General features: G+C 44.5%; 1 protein-coding gene across 4 annotated transcripts in view; it reads left to right on the forward strand.

Annotated features, from left to right (window-relative positions):
• The window catches only part of LOC125400818 (uncharacterized), a 33,986-nt gene that overhangs the window by 6,854 nt on the left and 1,403 nt on the right, over window positions 1-25,729 (forward strand). Inside the window, exons 1-8 of one of the 4 annotated variants that reach the window (XM_085683064.2) lie at window positions 12,692-12,849; window positions 14,092-14,112; window positions 14,726-14,872; window positions 15,240-15,441; window positions 15,606-15,862; window positions 18,718-18,916; window positions 19,064-19,341; window positions 25,178-25,354. In XM_085683064.2, the coding sequence (XP_085539190.2) occupies window positions 14,768-14,872; window positions 15,240-15,441; window positions 15,606-15,862; window positions 18,718-18,916; window positions 19,064-19,341; window positions 25,178-25,330 (1,194 nt within the window). In that variant the 5' untranslated portion in view covers window positions 12,692-12,849; window positions 14,092-14,112; window positions 14,726-14,767 and the 3' untranslated portion in view covers window positions 25,331-25,354. Of the gene's footprint in view, window positions 1-12,691; window positions 12,850-14,091; window positions 14,113-14,725; window positions 14,873-15,239; window positions 15,442-15,605; window positions 15,863-18,717; window positions 18,917-19,063; window positions 19,342-20,531; window positions 20,638-25,177; window positions 25,355-25,729 lie in introns of those variants that run through there. The other 3 variants (XM_085683067.2, XM_085683066.2, XM_087901418.1) reach the window with 3 other exon arrangements.

Raw genomic sequence — 25,729 nt, forward strand, 5'->3', positions numbered from 1 at the left:
GAACCTGGGTTGTCTGGAAGAGCAGTCAAAACTCTTAATCAATGAACTTTTTACAGCCCCCATTGTCTTCTTTTTATTCAGTCAGGTGCCCAGATCATGGGAAGTTGCCCCTTTAACTTAGGATGGATCTTCCCATGTCTATTGGACCAATCTAAGTACTCCCTCACAGACAAGCCTGCACATTTGGTGTTTTTAGATCATTTTATAGCCAACAAATGAAGATTCAGGATTAACTACACAAACTGCTTTGGAAGGACTGATGAGGATCACAGGCTGGGCCAGAGTGTGCTGGTTGTAGGAGAACAGGGCAGAACAGCTACTGATCCTCCAGCAGCACCAACAGCCCTACCTTTAAAACGTTGACAGGAAAACCTGTATGGGTTCAGCAATGGCCTTAACAATAGAGAAACTGCAGGCCTTAGGACAGCGGGGACAGGAGCAGTTAAATGAAAATGGAAGTTTTTGTCCCACCTGGTCCCACAGTCATTCAATCCCAAATAAACATACAGAGGTTTATATTAATTATAAGCTGGTTGGCATATTGCTCAGTTTTATTACTAACTAGTTCTTAACAATATAAATTAAACCATAATTCTTGTCTATGTTTAGCCATATAGCTTGGTACCTAGTCTCAGAAAGCATTCTCATCTTGCTTCCTCTGTGTCTGGGTGGCAAATTACTCTCTGCCTTTCCTCTTCCCAGAATTCTTCTAGTCTGGTCACCCTACTCTATACTTCTTCCTGCTTGACTATTGACCAATCAGCATTTAATTAAACCAATATGAGTGACAAATCTTTACAGTGTACAAGAACATTCTCCCAAAGCAGTTAAACACTCAGCATACTGAAGAATCCACCTGCCCGTGGAATCTCCTGTATTTGTTATTAAAAAGAAATCTGAAAAATGGAGAATGGTAACCGATCCAAGAGCTGTTAATGTGATTCAGTCAATGGGCCCTGTACAGTCTGGCATTCCTTTCCCTTCTCTATTACCTAAAGGATAGCCTCTTACAGTTATAGATTTAGAAGACTGTTTATTCATTATACTTTTACAAGAAGACGACAGAGGAAAATTTGCCTTCACATTGCCTACATACAATAATTATTTATGCGGTTCCTAAGAGTCCAGCTCTTAAGAAACCTCTCTCAGGTTCAATCAAGGACACCACAATAAGCAAAGGGGGCTAAAGTCTGAGGACTAAGAAATCTAGTTACAACAGGATCCATCTATCCATGCTTCTTTATTCCTCTTTCCTTTCTTATTTCTTATTTTTCCTTTTCCCCCCTTGTTCTACCCATTACAAATGTTCCCAGGCATATATACCCTTACAACCAGCAATTTCCCAGCCTTCGCTGGTTCCAGGGCTGGAATTATTTTGTCCCATAAAAATTAGATAAGAGTTTTCACACACTCACCCACAGACCTGTGACTATCAGCTTAAAGGTAGAAGTGGCTGGTGCATGTCAGGTGAACTACTTAATGGAGAAAGTTAGGAAAGGAATTAGATCATCAGGGGACCCAAGAGGGGAAGGTTGGTGGGTTACGCCATATTTTTAGGTGGTTATATGAAAAGTTCCTTTTCAGTAAAATTATGAACAGGCCACGGATTGTATTTTAAATCAGCACTCTGCTTCTTTTCTCCCAGAATGCATAGAGGATACCAGGTAACCAGGCAACCTACTTAAAACAGGGGGAAGATAATGGCTCCTCATCTGATTAGCATATTCACCAGAAGCTGCAGTTTCTAAGGGTCTGGAGTTTACACTAAGCTATCAGTTCAGTTGTATACTGTTATCACCCATTTTGATTGTGGGTCTGTGGGTAATTATTTATTCTGCTATTTTTTAAAGTAAAAGACAAACAATAAATTTCCTGTACTAAAATCATCAGTGAACTGGCTTATTCGTCCATCTGTCTGAGTAACTATGAACCAGCAGCTTGGACAAGTAGTAAATTCTATGTCCTTGGATATCTGTGAATACTTTAAATGGGATGCTTTTGCCTGAATCCTAAATGCTGACCAAATACCTGCTGATGAAGATAATTGCAGTAAGGCAGATCTCTATGTTTACCTAGGAGAGAGGAAGGAAGCCTTGGCAGTGGGAAACTGTTTTCACATGTGGATAGGAGACTGTGATGAGTAAGCCACAGAGGTATAGGAAACAGTTCTGGACTATGGGAATTAATTCCCAGTACGTAACAGAAAGGGAGTTGGCCACAGTGAAAATTCACAGCAAAATACAGTCACTTTATTCACAAAGCAATAACACCAAAATTTCCTTGAATTATGGTTTAACATTTACCATGGCCCCTGGTTCTGATGTTTTCCTTGTAAAAAGATGGCTGAACAATTACTATCTAATGTTGCACCCTGTAGCAAATTATCAGTCACTAAAAGATTTCAGTGGAAGATTCTCCCACAAGGAAAGTTAAACAGCCCCACCTTTTGCCAATATTTTGTATGACGGCTGTTGAAAATGATACCTAAGCAGTTTCCTCAATCTATAGTTTACCATTATGTGGACGATATTTGATAGCTGATACAAATGAAGATACCTAGAGAAAATATTTGAAGAAGTAAAGGAAATTTTGCCTTGCTTGGGATTACAAATTGCTCCTTAAAAAATACAAATTAGAAATTCTATTAATAACTTAGAATATAAAATAGGTCTATCAAAAATTTGACCTCAAAATGTGCACAGTACGAGAGACAAATTGAAGATTCTAAATGACTTTCAGTGATTGCTGGGAGACATTGCCCATCTATGGCCACTACTGGAGTAACAAAACCAGAGCTGAGTAATTTGTTCCAAATATTGATAGTTGTCCAAGGAACTGAGAGAGAATTGGCTTTGGTGGGAAAGAAACTGCAGGATGGACATGTGGATCATTTGGATCAAGACTGTGATTGCATTTTGGTCATTTTTACACACTATGCATTTTCTACAGGAATATTAATACATGAGGAGCTATTATTTTAGAATGGATCTTTTTAGCACATGAGCACAGTAAAAAATGGAAAGCTTATGTTGAAAAGGTTTCTGAGTTGCTTGTAAAAGAAAAATTGAGACTTCATTAATTAGCAGGAATTGCAGTACCTTTTACTAACTGTAAAACTGACTCATTATGAGCAGAAATGGAAAACTGGCAAAGAGTTTACAGTAATTTTTTTGAAGAAATTAACAACAAGTATTCAAAAAGCCAGAGAGTTCACTTTATAAAGAGAACTCACTGGATCTTTCTTACATTGGACGGGGAACACCAATATGTGGAGCCCTTACATTCTATACTGATGCAAATAAATCAGGAAAGGCAGGTTGCAAAACAGGAAATTTAAGTAAAATGGCTCCCATCCCTTATGATACTGTCATGATCATACAGAATTGACATTATTTATTCAGATACAAAATATAATCAGAAATAAGAATCATCTCAAATATATACAGCACGTTCAATCCCATACAGGTCTGTCAGGTCCTCTAACACAATATAAGGCAGAATTGTGTTAGAGGCCTGAAGATTTCATAAAAAAACAGCATGTCAATAGCAAAGATTTGAAAAAAAGATTTTTCATCATTTGGCACCAAGCCTAGGAAATTATAGAGAAATGTTCTGCTTGTTCTTTATACAAACAAACTCCACTACCTGCGGGAACTAACCCAAAGAATACTCAAAGAAATAAACTCTGGCAGAAAGATATGTTTCATTTTGTAGAATTATGAAAATTAAAATCTGTATACCATACCATTTTTTTCTTTTCAAAACAAGAACCTTGAATCTAATTTTCTTTGTTTAGCTTTTTTTCTGACAATTATCCTTAGCAGCTTGTAACCAACACACTAAAGAAAGAGAAACACTATAATCTGTGGGGTTTTTAGGGGAGGGAAATGGCTATTTCCTACTATTTGGGGGACCTGATACTCTTATGGAGACCCAAAGATAATTTAGGATTATGGTCAATTCCCAACTGCAGTATTCTGTGAGACTGAATCATCTCAGCCAGCAGTCTTGAGGCTGTTCTGGATGTAGAACTCAGAAAAAAACTCCAACAGAGGTCCTCTGAAATGCTGGATTGTCTGGGTCATTCGCTCCTATCAGAGATTTTTCAGGGGATCTTCCTTGATCAAACCTTTTTAAACCCAGAATGAATCCACAGCCTCTCATTTCCTGTGGAAACAAAAGCAAGACCTCTTCCCCAAAGTAGCTTTTCATTTGACTTAAATATTGAAGTCAAGGCATTTTCAAAATTTATAGGTTGTGCTAATACAGCAGCATTTATAGTCAAATGTCTCCAACAGCTGTTACTCCTTCCTCAGCAATTAAACAATTCAAAGACAACACAATAACCACAGTATACAGACTCCTTTTGTATTTTCCATCTTTATGTGTCTTTTTTCAACTTTATTTCATTTATTTTTATTTTTTAATTTTTGGTGTTTAGAGACAGGGTTTCTCTTTGTAGATATGGCCATCCTGGATTTCACTCTATAGACCAGGCTGCCCTCAAACTCACAGAGATCCACCTGCCTCTGACTTCCAAGTGCTGGGGTTAAAGGCATGCACCACCATGCCCAGCTTCTCTATTTCTATTTTAAAGAACTGTCTCTATCCTTTTTCTTTTCTCTCCCAAGCCAACATACATTTTTTTTAGCATAATGTAAGTCATTTATTGCTTGCTTGTTTGTTTTTTCCCATTCTGAATCTGTCTTTATTGTGTATCTATAATCATTTTCTGACCAGGAGAGTTTTTAATCTGCTAAGCAATGTGTCAATGATTAAAGCTGTGCCTTTGATGGCTGGCCCCACTTATATCTTAGTGCTTTGAGATTCTGGCTTCATGGTGGAGGTACTGGTAGGAGCCATATTTGTTGTCATGACTCTGTGGAGTTTCTAGGTTCATGCCACCACCAAGAAGCCTGAAGTCTGAAGCCTGAAGCTCACAAACACCATTTAAGTGTTTGGTTGCAGAGTCCCTTAAAAGAGCTGAGATATTTTGCCACTAACACTGAGTCAGGAAGCGTCCCATAAAGGATCCAAGCAAAGCAGACAGCCACTTGCTTTTATCTCAGCCTCAGTCTGAAAATGATAATCTTTCCACTAAGAAACCTCAGAATGAGACCATGTGTAAGAACTGTCTCCTCCCATCTTATATTCCTCTCTAGTGCTGGGATTAAAGCCATGCACCACTACTGCCAGGTCTATGGCTAACTAGCGTGGCTCTTGGGATTTAAGGTGTGTGTCATCACTGTCTGATCTCTAAGACTGATCAGTGCAGCTGTTTTATTCTCTAATTTCAGGCAAGCTTTATTTATTAAATACAAATGAAATATCATGGCAAGATAAAACTTTTTGGACTTAGTACAATAGTGTAGATAATGGAGCATTTTCTCTGCATTTGTCAAATGTTTATGGACTAGACACTGTTGATGTATTTATTACATGTATATATTGTATTAGTTATTTTATATATTGTATATAGTTTTTTTACCTTAGTTATAACCTTTTTCATTTTAGACTAAAAGGGGGTAAATGTGGTGGGATTTTGTTTATGCTCTAATGATTAAATCTTGCCTGAATATCAGAGTATGGAGCTAGCCATTAGTTAACCATAGATGTCTGAATGTCTGCACAGACAGGAAATGATATGGCTGGGGAGAGAAGTATATCAGGCAGGAGAAGTTAGGAGTTCAGAAAGAATCTACAGCCTCACAGCTGGTCCCCAACAGCCTCAATCACGGGCAATAAGCCTACCAAAGGTCTTCTTCCCAGCACTTTATACTCTGTTATTTTATGGGACCTTTGCTGCTACAAGAGCAAAGGTCTATACAGTGAAAGTCCAGCTGACAGATCTCTGCACTAAACTCCCGGGTGTATAATCTACTGAAGAACCTGATTGCAGAGGTTCAGCAACACTTTTCTTTTACACAGTCACTGTATTTCTGCCTACTCGTGTGAAGTCATAGTGTTCACCCCTTGTTTCTCTCCTTAGAATTCTGTACTGATTTAAAGCCCCACCCTTAATTAATCCTCTCACTATCTGCCAGGGACCTTCACAGCCACCCCCCTCTGAGAAAGCAGTAAGCTAACAGGCACCTGCTCTGTCAGACGTATCTGTCTCTATGACTCTGTGAAATGCATGCTTGGCTTCATTGTTATTGCTTATGGAATTGCTAATTTTGTCTGTGTGTGTATAAATAAACTGAAATCCTGGTGGGGAGCGGGAGTTCCTTTTTGAAGAATAAAGAGACATGAAGAGGAAACGTGCTTGAGTTCATTGGTTCACCCTCAGATCCCGTTATAGCCGATGTTTGCTTGCTGTACGCATCCTGTTCTGAACCCTGAGGAAGAGCTGAGGCGGAGGCTCAGAGGCCCCTAAACTTTGGAACATCCTGCCAGCGACCCTGATAGGTGGAAGGGGGTGTTACCCCCACCCTGTCACTCTTCTGCTTTTCCCTCCCCCAACAGTGTACAGTATGGAACATGTTTGTTCAGTGGCAGAACTTACCCAAAGATAATCACTTAGTGCTGGGATCCTGCCCAGCTGCTCACTCACTCTCAACAGATTCACTCTCTTCCACATGCAACAAATCTGCTTTCTCGTTCACTGGGGGCTTTGACTTCCATTCAATATTGGCAATTGAGACTCTGGTCGGGTGTCCAGTCCCTGACCATCCCCTGGATGTGAGGCTTCATTTCTCAAGCATAGTCCTCTCCTTGCCTTCTGGCTTTTCTCAAAAATCCTGGTATGAGACGACTGTGTCTCTCACAGGCTCAGATCCTTTGGCCCCTTCTCTGTCAGCTTGATAAATCACTCAGCAGCCTGTGCCATCTCCAAATCAACCCTCTCTGAATTCCTGGGATGCTACGAATTGGAGACCCTTGGGTGCTACTTCTCTGCCTTATCATGGAAACTGTGTTGTTGTTATACGTCCTCACTCCCATGGGATGTTTCTGGAGACCTGGACCTTCCCTAATTAGCTAGTTTTGCAAGAGTACCAGCTGTTGGCCACAGAGCTGGTGGTTCAAGAGGACCAAACATGTCTGTGTGGTGAGAACCAGCAGGACCCCAGAGGTACTAACCCTACAATGACTGTCCACAGTAATCAATCCCGTTTCCTGGTAGATTAGAAAGAAGGAGAGTGTCCGGCTGATGCTGTGGTGATGGGAACGGATCGATGTTTTTAAGCCTTAGGGAGCTGACTTGGATTTTAAGCCTTAGGGACCTCACACAGCATTTTATCAGGTCCAAGCGACACCTGACATTTCTACAGAGCCTGGACAGTAAAGCGAAACCGCCAGTTACTCCAGGATGTGGCCAGACCTTACTTTCCCAGGTTCCTCAAAAATGAACGACAACCTCCAGGCAAGCGGGAAGTAGTTCGAGAACACAGCATCCTCATCCCAGCCACACCTGTTACCCCTTTCTATCTCCTCACCTTATTTATAATAAACACAAGGCAGGAATGTTAGTATTCAGGCATCTGCACTGGCCTGACCTTGGGGTCCTGACAGGTTCTGTCCTCAGCTGTAGCCACTAAGAGCAACTCCTCAACTCCTGTGCACATTCACCAAGTTCCCTTTTTACAATTGGCCTTGTCTACCTCTCTCTCTCTCTCTCTCTCTCTCTCTCTCTCTCTCTCTCTCTCTCTCTCTGTGTGTGTGTGTGTGTGTTCTCCCTTTCTCTGTTTCTCCCTCTCTCTCCCTTTCTCTCTCTCTCCCTCTCCTTTCTCTGCCTCTCTCTTCTTTTCTGCCATTCCTGTCCACAGAAGCCAGTCTCCTCTCTCCTTCCCCCTTTTCCTTTTTCTTTCTCCTAATTAAAATAAAAGCCTCCATGTCAACCCTGTTACATGGTGGCTTTCTCTAGCATAACTCTTTTAAATACAACTCATGCCATGCCCAACTTAAGTCCTGTTTATCACACAGGCAAAGTCTCTTGTGTCTCTCCCCTACTTTTCAAAAATACGTATGTATTCTTTCTAAAAATCATATTTCCTTCTACACTTTTCGTGTATGCAAGTATGTGTAGAGGGCAGATGATCTCTTTCCACCGTGTGGATCCCAGGGATTGAACTCAAGAGAATCAGGTTTGGTGGCAAGTGCTTTAATCCTCTGAGTCATCTCACTAGCCCATGTGTTTATTCTTTACTGCTCAGTTATGCATTCCTAAATGATGCAATACTGTTTAGTAAATCTCACAATATAAACGGAGTTTTCTTGATTTGTTTACTGGGTTTGGGGCCTGTCTGGGCTATTGTGTAAGGGTTCTCTTTTTATCAGCTAACCTGAAGCCATGTTTCTGTTTGTTTTTCTCTTCTATTTCTGTTCAGCACTTCTCTGTCAACCCTGCAGGTGGCAAACAGATAATCTAGACTTTTGTCATTCTGTCTCTGCGGGTGCCCCTGGGATCACCTGTGAAACACTGTTTTATTTAATTAGTTTCACAGAATCTCTAGCTCAGGATACAGTGCAGTGCTGGGAATTGAACCTAGGTCCTCCAACTTGTTAGACAAGCTTTCTGCCACTGTGGTACATCTTCAACACCCCCTTCATCTTTTTTCCTTTTGGTATTTTGAGACAGGGCCTTCCTTGAACTTGCTCTGCAGTACAGGCTAGCCTGGAACTCACAATTCTCCTTCATTCTCCCGAGTGTTCAGGGAGTGTTCAGAGAATTGGGGTGAGAAGAAGAGGGTTGCCAATAAAGACAGGGGAATCACCCTGTATGCAGGGTATAGGTTTTCAAGTCCCCAAATAGAAACCAGGAGCAGGTTCTAGATCCTGAAGGGACCAACTGCAGCAGACACCTCAGCTTCAAGGGTCCTCAGCAGCTGTTTCCGGATGCCTTGACAGATCACACATTGATGAGAAGACTGCACCTGACTGAGTGCCGAGACGGTGATCTGCAATTCTGGCCTGCACCAATTTCGGTGACACACTGGAAGCTGCACCAGTATCAGAGGATCGAGTGCTGAGTCATTCCTTCCTTTTGATCAGTCAGTACCAGCACTGCTTCTGCTTCATAGAGGAGGACCAAGTGTCATGGAAATCCCCAGCTCCACTTTATTGTGAGCACCGAGGGACCAGCACAATGCTCTGTTGCCTACCCACATCGATTTGCATTGCCAGGAAGTCATTAGTCTTTCAATTCACACAGAGCAAGTGGGTTGTAATATGATGCACATTGTGTTACAACTCACTGATGACAACTGAAGAAGGCACAGAGAAATTAGTCAGACCCAAGACACATCATTGGGAGGCCACTTACTAAGAAGACTTCCCATGGACTTAGAAAAGACAATCATCTCAACAAACATATATCTCAACATAAAAACACTACAAATATGAAAGAATAAGTAATATAGCCCCTCATAAGTTTCCCAACTCTATAGTAACAGATTCCAGAGATGCCAAAGTGAAAGATAAAGAATTCAAATGCGGTTTTTAAAAAAGCTCAATAAAGTCTGTAAAAACAAATACCAACAATCCATTTGATTAAGAATTGATTAAGAGGGGCTGGAGAGATGGCTCAGAGGGTAAGAGCATTGCCTGCTTTTCCAAAGGTCTTGAGTTCAATTCCCAGCAATCACATGGTGGCTCACGACCATCTGTAATTAGGTCGGGTGCCCTCTTCTGGCCTTCAGACATACACGCAGACAGAATATTGTATACATAATAAATTAAATAAATATTTTTTTAAAAAAGAATTGGTTAAGAAAAGCAATTCAAAATATGCATGAGAGATTTAGTGAAAAGAGATTTTTGACAACAAATAAACAAACAAACAAACAAAAACTAGAAGTTGGGAGGAAAAGCTTAGTGAGTCAGATTTTTAAAACTCAGTTGAAGCCAGAAAGTGGTGGCACTCAGGAGGCAGAGGCAGATGGATCTTGCTTGTTCATCCCAGAACCAATATAATCATACAGAAACTGTATTGATTAAATAACTGCTTGGCTCATTAGCTCTAACTTCTTATTGGCTAACTTTTATATTAATTTAACCCATCTCCATTGATCTGTGTATTGCTACTTGTCAGTGGCATACCGGGTAAGATTCCCGGCATCTGCCTCTGATGACTCCATGCTGTATTTCTCTCTGCCTTCCTTCTCCCAGCATTCAGTTCCATCTTCCTCGCCTACCTAAATTCTGTCCTATCAACAGGCCAAGGCAGTTTCTTTATTCATTAACCAAGAAAAGCAACACACAGACAGAAGAACCTCCCACACATTGTCATAAAAAATAAGAACCTAGGTTATTAAAACATCTTAAATTCCAAATTCAGTAGACCTCTGAAGTGTTTGAAGATAACCTATCAATCTAAATTATATCTTTGTTTGACCTTGAAAAGATATCTAATGTAACTACAAGTTTGATTATACTAGGAAATTAACTATTAACTTATATTTTGTTATTATCCTAAACAGTTGATAATAATAAATTTCAAGGACTAGAAATTTGTTTTACACTGTTAAATGAATTATGTATGTATAATACCTTGGACAAGATTAGAAATGTGTGTATAATATGTTTTAACAAAATTGATCTAAAATTTGTATCATTACACAAAATTTGTATACAATAAACAAAAGTTCGATCCAATGTAAAATATTTAAAACTAATAGTTGCTTTTTAAAAGTAGATACAACAATGCACCTTTTAATCTTATCATATCTACATCCTCATTTTTTCTTTTCAGAGTAGATTCAATAACCTACTTTTCTATTCTACCATACTTATAATTTCCTTTCTTTTTCTTTTCTTTCTCTCTTTCTTTGTTTATTTTTTTATTTTTTTTTGTTTTTTTTTCTTTGTTTTCTTTTTGAGACAGGGTTTCACAGTAACTGTGAATCCCATCCTGAAACTCACTCTGTAGACTAAACTGACTATGAACTCATAAGAGATCTGCCTGCTTCTCCCTCCTGATTGCTGGGATTAAAGGCATGCACCACCACTGCCTGGCCTTTTGGTTGTTGTTGTTTCAAAACAAGAACCTTGAATCTAATTTCCTTTGTTTTGCTTTTTCCCCCCGACCATTATCCAAACAACTTGTAACCAACACATTAAACAAATACAAACATCCATAATCCAGGTTTGGCGAATGTGAGCATAGTTTTGTAGGATACTTCCTTTTGATTGGAGGGCACTGGTCCTCTTATGGGGACCTAAAGAAAATTTAGGATTATGATCAAGTCCTTCTGGAGTATTCTCTGAGGCTGGATCATTTCATCCAGCAGTCGTGAAGCTGTTCTGGATGTAGAACTCAGTGGAAATTGTAACAAATATACTCTGAAATATTGGATCATCTGTGTCATCTGTTACCATTGGAGATTTTTCAGGGAGTCTTCCTTAATCAACCTTGCTTTTCATAACCAACAATGAATCCACAGACTCTCACTTCCTGTGGAAACAAAAGCAAAATCTCTTCTCCAAAGTAACATAACTTTTGACTTAAATTTTGAAGTCAAGGCATTTTGATCAAACCTTATTTTTCTTAAAACAGAATGAATCCATACAGGTTAGCTCAGTTGGTAGAGCATGAGACTCTTAATCCCAGGGTGGTGGGTTCATGCACCACGTTGCGGGCCGAATGAAAGACGATTAATAAAAACTCAGGGTCAGAAATTGGGGAACAACCTGAAGATCTGAAAAGCAAAACAGTCAGCCAGTGGCTCCTACCTTGACCTCAGTCCAAGAATGACAATCCTGATCCCAGGAAGCTCAGAACGAGTCTCTGTCTGAGAGCTGACATCCTATATTCCTCCCATCCTATATTCCTCTCTAGGGTTGGGATTAAAGGTGTGCACCACTGGAATTAAAGGTATGCACCCCCCTGATTTCTATGGCAACTAGTATGGCTACTGGGATGAAAGGTGCATGTTATGGTGGTTACTGGGATTAAAGGTGTAAGTTACCGTAACCTGGTCTGTAAAGCTGACCAGTTGGATGTTTTACTCTCAGATCTTCAGACAGTCTTTATTTATTAAAATACAATTTAAATGTCACTACAATTTACCTATCTGTATCCCAGCCCCTAGGCTCTGGTTTCTTGCCCACTCCAGGGTCATAGGGAAAGTGCTGCTGTCTCATTCAGATTGGCTAGGACACTGGTGCCCAGAATCTGGCCCCAGAACTTCCTGGTTAGCCCCTTTATCTGCCAGAACCATGGAAACTTGTCCTCTTTCCGCTGGTCACAGAAGACAGACGTCTCATAAGGACGTCTTATGGTTACTACTGTTGGGTCCTGGGGATGCTCAAATAATGGGGAACAGACCCCAAAGCCTATGAACCAGAAGCAAACTTTATGCCAGATACAGCAGGGCAAAAAGAAGCTTATCAGCTCTCTGGGGCAACAATCAAAGTTCGGTCTCTGATACTGTAACAATGAGAACAAGTTTTGAGCCTCTTTTTATAGTGAAAACTAAGCATCAGGCTTGGGATAAATGTATTTTTTTTATTTTTACAATCTTGAGGTTAAGCTTAGCATCACCTTTGCATTCTAAAATTAACAATTTCTGCGTATAGGGTGTTGGTTTAAGGTGTTTGCAGAAGCCTGCAGCTGTTCTGATACGGATGTTTGCCCCCTAGCTGAGAAGGATACAAAGCAGTGATTAATGATTAAAGAAACGAGCAACTGGGACTGACATATAAGCAGCTATGAAGTTAACCTTGGTCCGTGGCAGTGGTAAGACAAAGGTTTTTTCTTTATAAGTTGATCTTTGGCCGTTGACAAAGCTTCTGGCTTTAAGGAAAAAGACATTGTTCAAAGTTAACATTTGGCTGCTGACACACCTGCAGGCTGCCAGCTCTCCTCTCTCCAGGCTTACAACTTTATGTTCCTGGGAGCTTCACTACAAGGTGAGCAGCTTACATTATGGGCTCAGATTATGATGGGATCACAGTGATCAGAGCCCCCAGAAGGGAAGGATGGTGAGAATAGGTGGACTTCCACTCTGACCTTACTTTAGCTGTAGGTACCTGGCTGGGAGCAGTGACCCCAAAGCCAGTCTCAGGGACACCCTGCCACTGCTCGGCTTCTGATAGCCAGGGCGACAGAAGGAAGGACTCAGGCCTCCAAGCCTGGATCCCCAACAGGGTGGGCAGCGTTGTCAGGTCCTGGGCTGTGGCATTGGAAAACTTCTGTCCCAGGCTCTGATGGCTCCAGGGTGTTGCTCTTTCTACTTTTAACGACTAAATGAATGAATGCTAAAGGCAAGGGTAGCTGCTCCTCTAGTCAGGAAGAATGCAGGAGTCAATACTTCTGTTGGTGGGGGCTGGAGACAGGGGTGGGGTTCTGTGTACCATTCAAGAGGTCACAATCCTCTGGAATCTCACATACCCTGCTAAGTCAGACCACCTCAGTCTGAACACTGCTTCTACCACTTTTTAGATGTAACCTTAACAACCTCCCCAGGCCCCAGTTTTCCCATCTTCCAATGAGAATGGCAGTAGCATCTACATGACATTATTGTTGGGGATAACTATGGCCTTCATACAGCTTTGACAACAAGTATTATTTTTCATTATGGGTGGAACAGCAGCCATGGACCTGAAGCCTTGTTTGAAGGGGCAAAGGCCCAGCTGATGGCAGCCAGAGAGGCTCTCTGTCCTCAGCCCACACTCTAGTGGGAAATTTGAGGGAGAGTCTGGGCTTTCCATTTGAATAATTCCTTTAGATCTGAGGTTGGGGTCACAGGGAGGCCACCAGCCTTTAGGATCCATTGGTGTCCTCTGAGCTGAGAGAGGGCTATTCTCTGCAGCCCTCCACTGCAGGCAAATGTGCAAGTTCAGGAGTCAACTAGACCTTAGATAAATAAGCCCTGCCCTCTGGCCTTGTAAGGATCACAAGGAGCTCTCAGTGCTTCACAGAGGTCAGGTGATGCCCAGCTCACCAACATTATTGTCCTCAGGTTAGAGATGAGGAAGTTGACGTTGAGAGAGATGGGACTATTTTATGTCCCATATGGAGAGGGGACAGGTCTCTCAACCTGTAATCAGCCTTGTAGAGCAGGTTCATGCACAACACCCAGACACTGAGCAGCCAGAGCAGGGAGGAAGGGTGACGAACCCGGTGGTGATGACTGGTTTTTCTCTCTCTAGATGAGCTTCTCCGAATCCATGGTAAATGGAACTGAAGTCGTTGACTCATCTTGTCTCCTCCCCAGGCAGGGTACCAGCAGTCTCAACAGGGGCCAGGACAGTCCCCTGCCTTCCATAACTATGACTTCTTCTTGACCCCGTGGGTATGGGATGGGAGGGGAGCTGGGAGAAAGGTGTCCTCTCTATTTTGTGGATGTCAGAGAGTAAGACCTCTGACTAAAGGACACACGGACACAAAGATGCCTGGGGTGAGGGGTCACTTGTTGGTCTGAGGTCCTTTAGCAATGCCCCAAATAGTCTCTCTCTCTCTCTCTCTCTCTCTCTCTCTCTCTCTCTCTCTCTCTGTGTGTGTGTGTGTGTGTGTGTGTGTGTGTGTGTGTGTGTGTGTGTGTCTTCTCTTAAAGCATAGCTCAGGACTAACCAGGGCTGTGAAGTTATCCTTCCAAGTTTCCAACGCCCTCTGTTCCCAATGAAGATGAGAAACTAAACTGGATTCCTCAGTTCCTTATAAAAATGATTTAAAAAGTCACAATATTAATTTAGTACACAGGCCGCAGGATGGTCACATGGGCACAGGTTAGGTGTGTGTACTATAGCAAGATTTAACATTCTTCAATTTTTTTTTTCTTGAAAGTAAGGATACTATAGCTATCTCGAGAACGGTAGCAAGCAGTGAATGGATGCATGTTGGGTACCGAGGTTATTAGACTTGGGAGGTGTCTACCATGGCTCCGATCTCTCTGAAATTTTCCTGTTTCTTCAGGACCACTTCGCAACGCAGGTACCTGCCGACACCCAGAACCCAGTGTTGCTTGTAGGAAGACCAGGATGGAAGACCGATGAGGAAGGAGATCCGGGAACCGGGAGAGGGAGGAGAAAAGAGTGGCGGGATTTGGGAATAGTGGATAACCCTGGGTGACAAGGAAGTCCCGATTGCTGCACAGTATGGGATCCTTAAGGGTGGCTCAGGGCAGGGTACATCTGTGGTTTTCAGGCCTCTGGAGTCCCTTATGGGCGGGGGCGGGCAGGAAGAAGTTAAGACCTTCTGCCTAGGTCCCTACCCCGAGTCAGGGCTACCTCTGTGATGAGCGGAATGACCCAGCTGTGCCTGTGCATATACGCTGCATCTGTACCATTTCTCCTCGTAGACCGTACCAAAGGCAGCCATCACCGTTAAGTTCTTCTTCTCTGAGACATTCGTGAATCAGCACTTCCAGGAGGTGGAGTTAAACCAAGGCAAACCTCAGCCTGGAGACCTCTTCTTGTTCGAATTGCAGACTCCTAAGGCCCAGTACTTTGGGCTCCACGTGGGTGTTTACTGCGGCAACGGAGAGATCATACACTTTGAGGGTGAGCGAAAACAAATTTGGTCAGTCAGGAGAGGACTGAGCTGGCGTGAAAACTGGGATGGAAGTGTAGGTCTCTGAAAGAGGGAGGGGAAGTCTGGGTGTGACTTCAGTTTGAGGAGAAAAAAATGCTAGCTCTGATTTGTACTGGGCCCGCTCTCCCCACAGGCAGGGCCTCCAAGTTTGGTATAGGTGGTGTACTACAGTCACTTCTGGAGCACGGAGAAGGTAAAGTGTGCAAAGAGGGACTCCGTGCATTGAAGCAATCCAGAAAGCTCTCACGTGTGCTTCGCAAACGTGATGGTGTGGACGCTAAGGACCTGGATCGCCGAGTAAAAGAAGCCATGGACGACGATTCTCCTCAATACAATGTTATTAACAGCAACTGCATGCACTTTGCCCTGAGGCTGCTGGGCATGGATTCAGTAAGTACCTCTGCTGTAGCCGCACAAATCCTCATCCCAGTCTCGAACTTGCTAACAAATGCAAACTTGCTCCAGCAAAATTCAGATGCTCCCTCTCCTGCTACACTCAGACCAGGCTCCTCTAAACTGAAGGTTTCACTTTGACATCCAAATGTCCCAGAAACAAACTGGTGTGCCTGCTTGTTGAAGGTTACACACTATGAAGCCCTTTGAGCCCTTGCCAGGCTGGCCTCAAGCCCCAGTTCTTAGATCCTGACCAGACATATTTACTGAATACTACCAATCTCCTGCCCTGATGCTGGCCCAACCCCTCATTCTTCTTCCTTCAGTAAAACTCTCTGGAAGGACACACCAAGACCAAGTTCTCAGCACAAGTTATTTGCCCTAGGGGGACAAAGGCAGGGAATAGGAGACAAGGGAGAGGGGAGAAAGGACAAGGGAGAAGCGGAAGAGATATTTCCCAAGAGGAAGAAAGGACTGCCTTTGGATAAAGGGGAGGCAGATGTGGCCCATAGGCAGATGGCAGCTTATGAAGGGTAACCCATTTTTGTAATGGTCTGCTCTGTCCCTTTAAGAGACAAGCCAAGGCCACTTCTCCTCTGCTAGGCAAGTTCAAGCCTGAGTCAGTCTCTCTCTCTCTCTCTCTCTCTCTCTCTCTCTCTCTCTCTCTCTCTTTCTCTCTCTCTCTCTCAGAGGCAGCTTCTATCTCTCCCTTCTTCCCACTTCTCCCCTTTCCTCCTCTGCTCTCTCTCTCTCTCTCTCCCTCTCTCTCCTCCCTTCCCCCTTCCCTTCCATAACCCACTAAATAAATATCCGACTTCACTCTACATGCCGTGCTTATCTGTCTCATTCTCTCATCCGCCATGTGGCTTCCAGCCTGGGACCCAGCTGCCTTTGTGGCCTGCTGTGCTCTCGTGACCCACTACCCACTGCCTGCCATAGCTCATGGACCTGAAGCGTGGTCTCATGGCCCACTGTCCGCTGCAGCCACCCAGGGGTGCAGCATTTTACTTAAACCATAACACTGTGTTAGGATGAGTTGGCTTGTTTGGATTGGGCATGTTAAATAGGACAGACCAAAGGGGGGGGGTTGCTGAACTTTAATACTTTGATAGCTGGGCCTTGATGGTCAACCTCAGGAAGAGGAAGTGGCCAAATAAGGAAATAGACCTTGGTGGCTAGCTTTAGGAATGTAATCTAACAGGTTAGTAGAATGAGGGAATGGGGCAGGGAGAGACCTGCCAGAGACTTGTTTGTCATGCTGGGGCCTACTAGAGGGCTTCACTTTTTATTGATCCAAAGTCCAACTTTATGAGATTCACCCAGCCCACCAATTCTCATCTTGGAGATCTGGGGATTCTTGTTCTTCAAATCAGGACAGCTCTTGGGAACTCTTCCATTCTCCCAGGCACACCAGGAGTGTCCAACCACTCAGCACCATGACCCAAACTCTAGCCCAAAGAGATGTGACCCACACATCAGCCTAGCTTAGGGCTTTCTCTCCATCCAGATCTAGTAAGTTCCTTTCTTACTTCACTCTCTGCCTCCCTGCCTTGGGTCTTAGGAGGTAAGCTCCAGGAATCACAAAGTGCTGCAGACATGGTATTACACCAGACTCTAACTCAGTCTGTTACTTTCCCCTTTCTTCATAAATATCATGTCCCATATGGAGAGAAGACAGGTCTCTCAACCTATAATCAGTCATCTAGTGCAGATTTATGCACAGCAGTCAGATCAAGGAGGACAGGAGAAGTAGCCAGTGGTAATGACTGGTTTTTCTCTCCCGACATGAGCTTCTCATCCCAGGTAAATAGAGCCGAAGTCCTTGGCTCATCTTGTCTCCTCCCCAGGCAGGGTAGTAGCTGTCTCAGCATGGCACAGGACAGTCCACTGCCTTCCATAGATGTGACTTGTGCTTGTCCCAGTATGTATAGGATGGGAGGGAGAGAAGCTGGGAGTAAGATGTTGTTCCTATTCAGTGGATTTTAGAGGGAAGCTGGGAATAAGGTGTTATCCCTATTCCGTGGATTTCACCCCTGACCAGGGGCACAAGGACTCAAAGTGCGGGATCATATGTTGGTTCCAGGTCATTTAGCAGTACCCCAATAATCCCTCTCACCTCCATCTTTCCTCTGAAACCAAAGCTCAGGCATAACCAGGGCAGTGAAATCATTCTTCCAAGTCTCCAACGTCCTCTGTTCCTAGTAAAGATGAGAAATTAAACTGAATTCCTCAGTTCCTTTACAGAAAGAAACATGCAATGGCATTTATTTAGTACACGAGATGCGGGATGGTCATGTGGAAACAGGTTAGCTGTGTACTCTAGAAAGATTTAACATTCCTCAATTTCCTCCTGAAAATAAGGATACTACTCCTATCTTGAGAATGGTAGCAAGTAGTGAATGAACGCACATTGGCTACCGAGGTTATTAGACTTGGGAGGTGTCTACCACGGTCCAGATCTCACTGAAGTTTTCCTGTTTCTTCTGGTCCACTTCTCAACCCAGGTACCTGCTGACACCCAGAACCCACTGTTGCTTATAGGAAAGTCAACATGGAAGATGAGGAAGGAGATCCACGAGCTGGGAAGGAAGGAGAAAATAGTGTCAGGATTAGGGAGTATGTGGACAACTGTGTGTGATGAGGAAGTCCCAATTGATGGACAGTATGGGATCCTTAAGAGGTTTCTCAGGGCAGGTTACATCTGTAGTTTTGGGGTCTCTGGAGGTTCTTATGGAGAGGGAGGAAGGTATAAAGCAGTGAAGACCTTCTGCCTAGAGCCGCACTTTGATCCAGGTCAACCATGTGTGATGAGCGGAATGACACCGTGCAGTCTGAGACAGTTCTTTTCTTAGACCCTTATAGGCACATCCTGCAACTTTCAATTCTACCCCGGGAAGTCCACAAGTCAACCCTTCCAGGAGGTGGAGTTAGACAAAGGGGCCCCCAAGTCTGGAGACCTCTGCCTGTTCAAGTTGCAGTCTCCTAAGGAACAGTCCTTCAAGCCCCACGTGGGTGTTTACTGCGGCAACGGAGAGATCATACACTTGGATGGTGAGCGAAACAAATTTGGCCAGTCATGAAGGGGCTGACCTGGGATGAAAACTGGGCTGGAAGTATAGGTCTCTGAAAGGGGGAGGGGCCGCCTGGGTGGGGGACTTCAGTTTGAAGAAATGCTAACTCTAATTTGCCCTGTGGCAGCTATCCCCACAGGCAGGGCCTCCATCTGGGGTGGACTACAAAGCCTTCTAGGTTACTTAGGTTACGGTGGAGGTGGTGAAGGTGTGGTGTGCAAAGAAGACCTTGGTGCCTTGAGGAGCTCTGGACACCTCTTGCACGTACTTCGCCAATGCGATGACGTTAAACCTGAAGAACTGGAGCGCAGGAAGCAAATAGCTGTGAACAGCAAGCCTCCTCCCTACAATGACATCACCAGCAACTGCGTGCACTTTGCCCTGAGGCTGCTGGGCATGGACTATGTAAGTACCTCTCCTCTAGCCGCACAAATCCCCACCCCAATCTGAGTTTCCTGAAAAGATGTAACTAGACACTCCCTCCCCTGGTACACTCAGACCAGGTTCCTCTAAACTGCAGGTCTTCACTCTGACATCCCAAAGTCCCAGAAACAAACTGGTATGTCCAGTTGTTGAAGGTTACACACTATGAAGCCCTTTGAGCCCTTGCCAGGCTGGCCTCAAGCCCCAGTTCTTAGATCCTGATCAGACATATTTACTGAATACTGCCAATCTCCTGCCCCGGTGCTGGCCCAACTCCTCATTCTTCTTCCTTCAGTAGAACTTTCTGGAAGGACATACCAAGACCAAGTTCTCAGCACAAGGGAGAACTATTTGCCTCAGAAGGACAAAGACAGGGGATAGGAGACAAGGGAGAGGGGAGGAAAAGGGAAGGGAGAAGGGGAAGAGATATTTCCCCAGAGGAAGAAAGGACTGCCTTTGGATAAAGGGGAGGCAGATGTGGCCCATAGGCAAATGGCAGCTTATGAAGGGAAAAGGGTAACCCCTTGTTAGGATGAGTTGGTTTGGTTTGATTGGGCATGTTAATTAGGGTGGAAAAAGCAGGAGGTTGGGTTGCTGGACTTCAATACTTTGACAGCTGGGCCTTGGAGGTCAGCCTCAAGAGGAAGAAGTGGCCAAGTAAGGAAATAGACTTTGGTGGCTAGCTTTAGGAATGTAATCTAACAGGTTAGCAGGGTGAGGAACTGGGGCAGGGAGAGACCTGCCAGAGCCTTGTTTGCCATGCTGGGGCCTGCTAGAACCCTTCACATTCTGTTGATCCAGAATCCAGCTTTGTGAGTTCCACCCAGCCCACCAATTCTCATCTCGGAGATTTGGGGATTCTTGTTCTTCAAATCAAGACAGCTCTTGGGAACTCTTCCATTCTCCCAGGCACACCAGGAGTGTCCAACCACTCAGCCCCATGCCCCAAACTCTATCCCAAAGAGGATGTAACCTATACATTAGCCTAGCTCAGAGCTTTCTCTCCATCCAGGCTTTCCTTCCTTGCTTCTTCCTTGCTTCCTTCTCTCTCTCCCCCTGCCTCCTTCCCTCCCTTGGGTCTTGGGAACTGAGCTTCAGAAATCACAAGTCTCTGAGACCTGGAGGTTAGACTAGACCCTAACACAGTCTGTTTCTTCTCCTTTCCCTCCTAGAAATAAATGGATAAGGAATCAACCATGGATTAACATGACCGTGGGCCCTCCTGAGCAGGCCTGAAGAGGCTTCAGAAAGAATCATTAAAGCATTTTCTATTTAGGATGTTAGATGTTCTATCTACTCCACATGGAATTTCTTTGATTCCAGTATGCTGATGCTTCCTGGGTCAGCCTGCCCTAAAATTCCACTCTTTCTAGGAAAGTGCTAAGCTTCGCCCTTAGTAGAGAGTCCCCCACCCACTCCCAGAGGGATTTAGACTGTGTGAAAAGGGAAGTTGGAAAGGCATCAAATCTCCAAGGCCAGTGTTTTAACTGGTGTCTGCAACAAGACCTTTTTTTCAGGTTAACTTCCCTCTTCACTGCGTGGGTGGGCAGACCCTTGGAGGTCAGGTGATCAGGTTGATGATCCAACCCTATCCCTCCCAAGGCTGTGCCATCATCATCCAGCAGCCTGATTCACTGTCAGAATTGAAGGTGCTTGTAGTTGCTTCAAGTGTAGAGACAAGGGCGTCAGGGGATTCTGAGAGACGGGGTCGGAACAGGCGCTGTTCCTCCTCCCAGTGTCTGCTCACCCCAACCCCTGCACTCCGGGGTGGTGCTGGCGCCTTTAAGAATCTCAGAGTGCAGCCCTGATTGCTGAATCTGCATGCAGCCTCCACCACACAGATTTGCAGCTCTGCTGAGCTAGGCCTGCGCCCCCTGCCTGGGCCATAGCGCATCCTGGTTGCTCACTCGCCCCGCAGAGCAGACCCATGTGGGCAGCCCCAGCCTACAGCGAAGACAAGGGCGGCTTGGCCTGCCCTGGAGAGCCGGAATATGGCCACGATCTTCTCAGAGTATGAGCAGTGAGCTAGGGAAGTTCAGGCCAGGACATAGGCGACGGTTGGGCAGCATGGACAGCACCTGGGAGGCCCAGGACTGGCCCTATAGGCTTTTGCACAGGGTTCCTGCAGCCTGGCTACCTTGCCTTAGGCTAACAAGGGGACCAGAGGCTGGTGAGGGAGGGCCCAGCCAGGCTAAGTTCTCAAAGAACAGCTGCTGGTTCCTTGTGTACTTATGTGTCTCTGCTTTGCAGCCTTTTATTAGCTGGGTGTGTTGGCTCAAGGAGAAACAAAACAAAAAAACAAAAATGAAAACAAACCAACCAACAAACAAAAACACCTTGGGGAAGGGCTCTAAAGTCCTGAAATTAGACCCCTGAGCTTGGGTCTGGGCTGCTGTCCCAGGATAAAGACCTCCATCTCCCACCTCATTCTCCCTCTCTTCCCCACCCCACCCCTCACTGCACTGTAATTCAGCCCTGCTTGTCTAAAGTATGGTTCAGACCCTGACTTCTGACTCACTCATTTATTCGTTCATGAATTCAATAGTAATCATTTATTAGAGGCCTTCGGCGTAAACCTGCTTGTCATGCAATACAGCAGTGAACAGGAGACCACAGATTTCTCTAAAGGAGCAAGAATGAAGCAGTGGCCATTCAGCTTCTAGGGGCAGCAGGGGAGTGTGAGGCTGGTTCCATTTTAGGTAACTCATAAGAAATGAATATGGGGGGTCTCAGAGAAATGACATCACAAAGCACTAGGGGCAAGCAAATTGTCTTCTGCAGGGGGATTCAGGCAAGCAGGAGACCTAGTGGGAATACCCATGGGTTTTTATTAGCACTGAAAAGGTGACCCTGTCCCTCACTTTGGATGGCCAATGCTAGGCCTCAGAGTTTAGGTGGCTGCTAACATCAACAAACCCTGGACAACTGACAATCAAAGTGTAATTTTTGAGAACAGGGTGCAGCTTTTTTGTTGTTGTTTATGGTTTTTTGGTTGATATATATGTTTTGTTTTCAGACAGGATTTCTGTGAATCCCTGGCTGTCCTGAAACTCACTCTGTAGACCAGGCTGGTCTTGAACTCACAGATCCTCCTGTCTCTGCCTCCTCAGTGCTGGGATTAAAGCTCTGTGCCAACACTACCTGGCACAGGATGCAGCCTTGGGCACACACTTTAATCTTAGATCAATGTTAGGCTATGAGCCTCTCCAGAATTCACGGCTTCCAGGGCTACAGGACTCTGCTGAGAAGTGGAAACCTGAGACAAAGGAGATGGAGCCTGCTCTCTCTCTCTCTATCTATCTATCTCTATGTAACAGTTTAGTAAAACTCCCATTGGGAGAAAAGATGGTACAGCAGGGTGCAGTGGTGCTCACGTTAACCCCAGCACTCAGGAGGCAGAGGCAAGAAGAGCTCTTTGAGTTCAAAATCAGCCTGGTCTACATAGCCAGTTCTAGCACAGCCAGGACTACAATTGAACAAACAAAGAAACAAATAAAGAAATAAGCGTATTTCATTTAGATTTCCTACTTCCCAGAGGCCTAAGGAAAGCAATATGTGGGTTCTTTTGCTGTCAGCACAGTGTGGCTAGAATCACTGGAAGTCACTAGAATGAATGAGGGTTCTAAGCAGGAGCTCTCTCCAGATTTGTGTGCTGGAAGGATCTCAGGGTGGACTGAAGAAAATGAAAGTGGGGAGGAGGGAGTTGGAAGAGATGACTGAGTGTTAAAAGCACCTGTTGGTCTTTCTGAGGACCTGGGCTCAAATTCCAGTGTTGGCTCATGGCTAGCTACAACTCCAGCTCCAGAGGGTCTGATGCCACTTCTGACCTCCTTGGACACCATGTAAACATGTACAAGATGCCCAGGCATACATGCTGGCAAAACGCTCACACATGTGAAATTAAAATAATATTTTTTTTTTAAAAAAGAAAGTGATCTGGATTGAGCAAGAGGCAAAGGAAGTGTAGCGTGAATTTTAATTGGTCTTCATGATAAAAACTCTGAGTCAACTATCAGGAGGTGAAAGGAGAAGGATCAGAGAAACCTGTGGCCAGCCACTAGAGAGTTCTTACCTCTACCAATGCTCAGACTAAAGGGTGATCCTGTCCTCAGACCGCTGCCTCAGCCTGAATGGAACTCCTGTCTCCTCCTGCCTTATATTCTTCTCTTTGACTAGACAGCCTTTCCTATCTCCACCTCCTTAGTGCTGGGGTTAGAGGCCTGGGATCCTAAGTGCTGGGATCACCTCTGTGTGAGCTCTGTTTCTCTTTTAGACTGGATCAATTTCCTGTAGCCCAGGGTGGCCTTGAACTAACAGAGATCCATCTGCACCCGGAGTCCTGGGATTAAAGGTGTGTGCCACCCCTCCCAGACCTCAGTGGCTTAGCTCTGCACTCTGATCTTCAGGCAAACTTTATTGTTAAAACGCAAACAAGATATCACTACAGGGGAAGGGATGTTAGAGCAGACTGGCTGGGCATGAGGATGGCCTAAACAAAGCTGTTTAAACTGAGGGTCCCAACTGGGCCTGTTAGCTGAGCATAACATTCAGAAAAAGTTTGGCAGCAGTAAAGGATTCTGAACACAGAAAACCTGAAATGGATTCAAAATGAAGCACATAATGGAACTGGGGAGTTCCTGATTTCTGCTGCCTTTACTTTACTGCAGCTGTGATTCTAAACAGAACATCACACTCTATGACTGTGTTCCAATCACATCAGACAGCTACACTGCCTGACACACCTTGGTGCACACGGGAGACTCTCCCTGGAGACTGACATGCCGTGAATCACAGTACTTTCAATGGTACATACAAAGTCTTCTCTGGCGATATTTGCTGATGCTTTAACAATAAAGCTTGCCTGAAACTCAGGTTCACACACATGCTCACACACACACGCTCACAGTTCAGAAGGGGAGAGCCTGTAAATAATGATAGACCAAAGATTAACTATATCAATTTATCACATTGAATATTTCTGGAGTGAAAAGGAAGACCCAGTTATAGTCTATGTATGTATTTTAAACACAGTAATGTAAAGCCAGGCCTGTGGTGTGTACTTGAGCAAAGAGCTGAGATCAGCCTGAGGAACAAGTAAGACTCCCATCTCAAAATCAAACATAAATACAAAGACACAAACAAACAGATTGCACGTCAACGGGAAAAAGGAAAGCCAATGAGTGATAAAGACACGGATGCAATAAGCAAGCTTAGAGTTAGATCGAGACTTCAACTCGAGCATTCGCAGAGCTATGGGGGACATTCATATTGATAAACCTCAGCTCATCCAAAGATGCCGCTGTCATAAAAGGTTTCTACATGTAGTAAGAGTTTCCAACTCCATAGAGCAAAAGCTATAGGACGAAAGGAAGACAATTCTGCCCCTGTACTTAGCAGGAACTCTTACCATCCCTCTTAACAGACAGAAAACTGTAGAAAAAAAACAAAGTTACTATAGTCAGAAGTGATATGAGCAATATTGTCAAACACCTTGACCCAGCGTGAGCTCACAGAAATCTACAACTGAACCTGCAAAATACACTTGCAAGGGTGCAAAGTGTGTCCCCTAGAACAGAGCATAAAACAAACCTCAATAAATTCGTGGGATTGAAAGTTAGCTCTCGTTCTCTGTCCAAGGCAGCGTGGAGTTGAAGCCTTGAGTTCCCCGAGGACAGTGAAGAGTGAGGAAACAGAGCTGAGGAGAATGGGCAGTCATGGATGTCAGATATCAGATATTGAAAGGTCGGAGGAGGGGAAGGAGGAGCCATTTACCTACCTGGACCCCAGCCCTCATGCTCTGGCTTCTTGCCCATCCCAGGGTCATAGGGGAAGTGCCGGTGCCTCACTCAGATTGGCTAGGACACTGATGCCCAGAATCTGGCCCCAGAACTTCCTGGTTAGCCCCTTTATCTGCCAGATCCATGGAAACCTGTCCTCTTTCCTCTGGTCACAGAAGACGAACGTCTCATAAGGAGTAAAGTGTGGTCACTAAAAGGTAAGCAACGTAGTTATGAGCTTAGATTTGAGGAGCGGGTGACAGTAGCCAGAGTCCCCAGAAAGGGAAGGATGGCCTGAAGAGGTGGACTTTCACTCTGACCTTGCTTTAGCTGTAGGTATTTTGCTGGGAGCACTGACCCCAAAGCCACTCTTAGGGACACCCTGCAACTGCTTTGTTTCTGATAGCCAGGGTGACAGAAGGAAGGACTCAGGACTCCAAGCCTGGATCCCCAACTGGGTGAGGATCACAGGAAGGCCACAAGCCTTTGGGACCCATTGTTGTCCACTGAGCTGAGAGAGAGCTATTCTCTGCAACCCTCTACTGCAGGCAAATGTGCAACTTCAGGAGCCAACTAGACCTTAGATAAACCTT

The sequence above is a fragment of the Myodes glareolus genome, chromosome 24, assembly GCF_982192425.1.
Source record: "Myodes glareolus chromosome 24, mMyoGla1.1, whole genome shotgun sequence".
Classification (NCBI taxonomy): Eukaryota; Metazoa; Chordata; class Mammalia; order Rodentia; family Cricetidae; genus Myodes; species Myodes glareolus.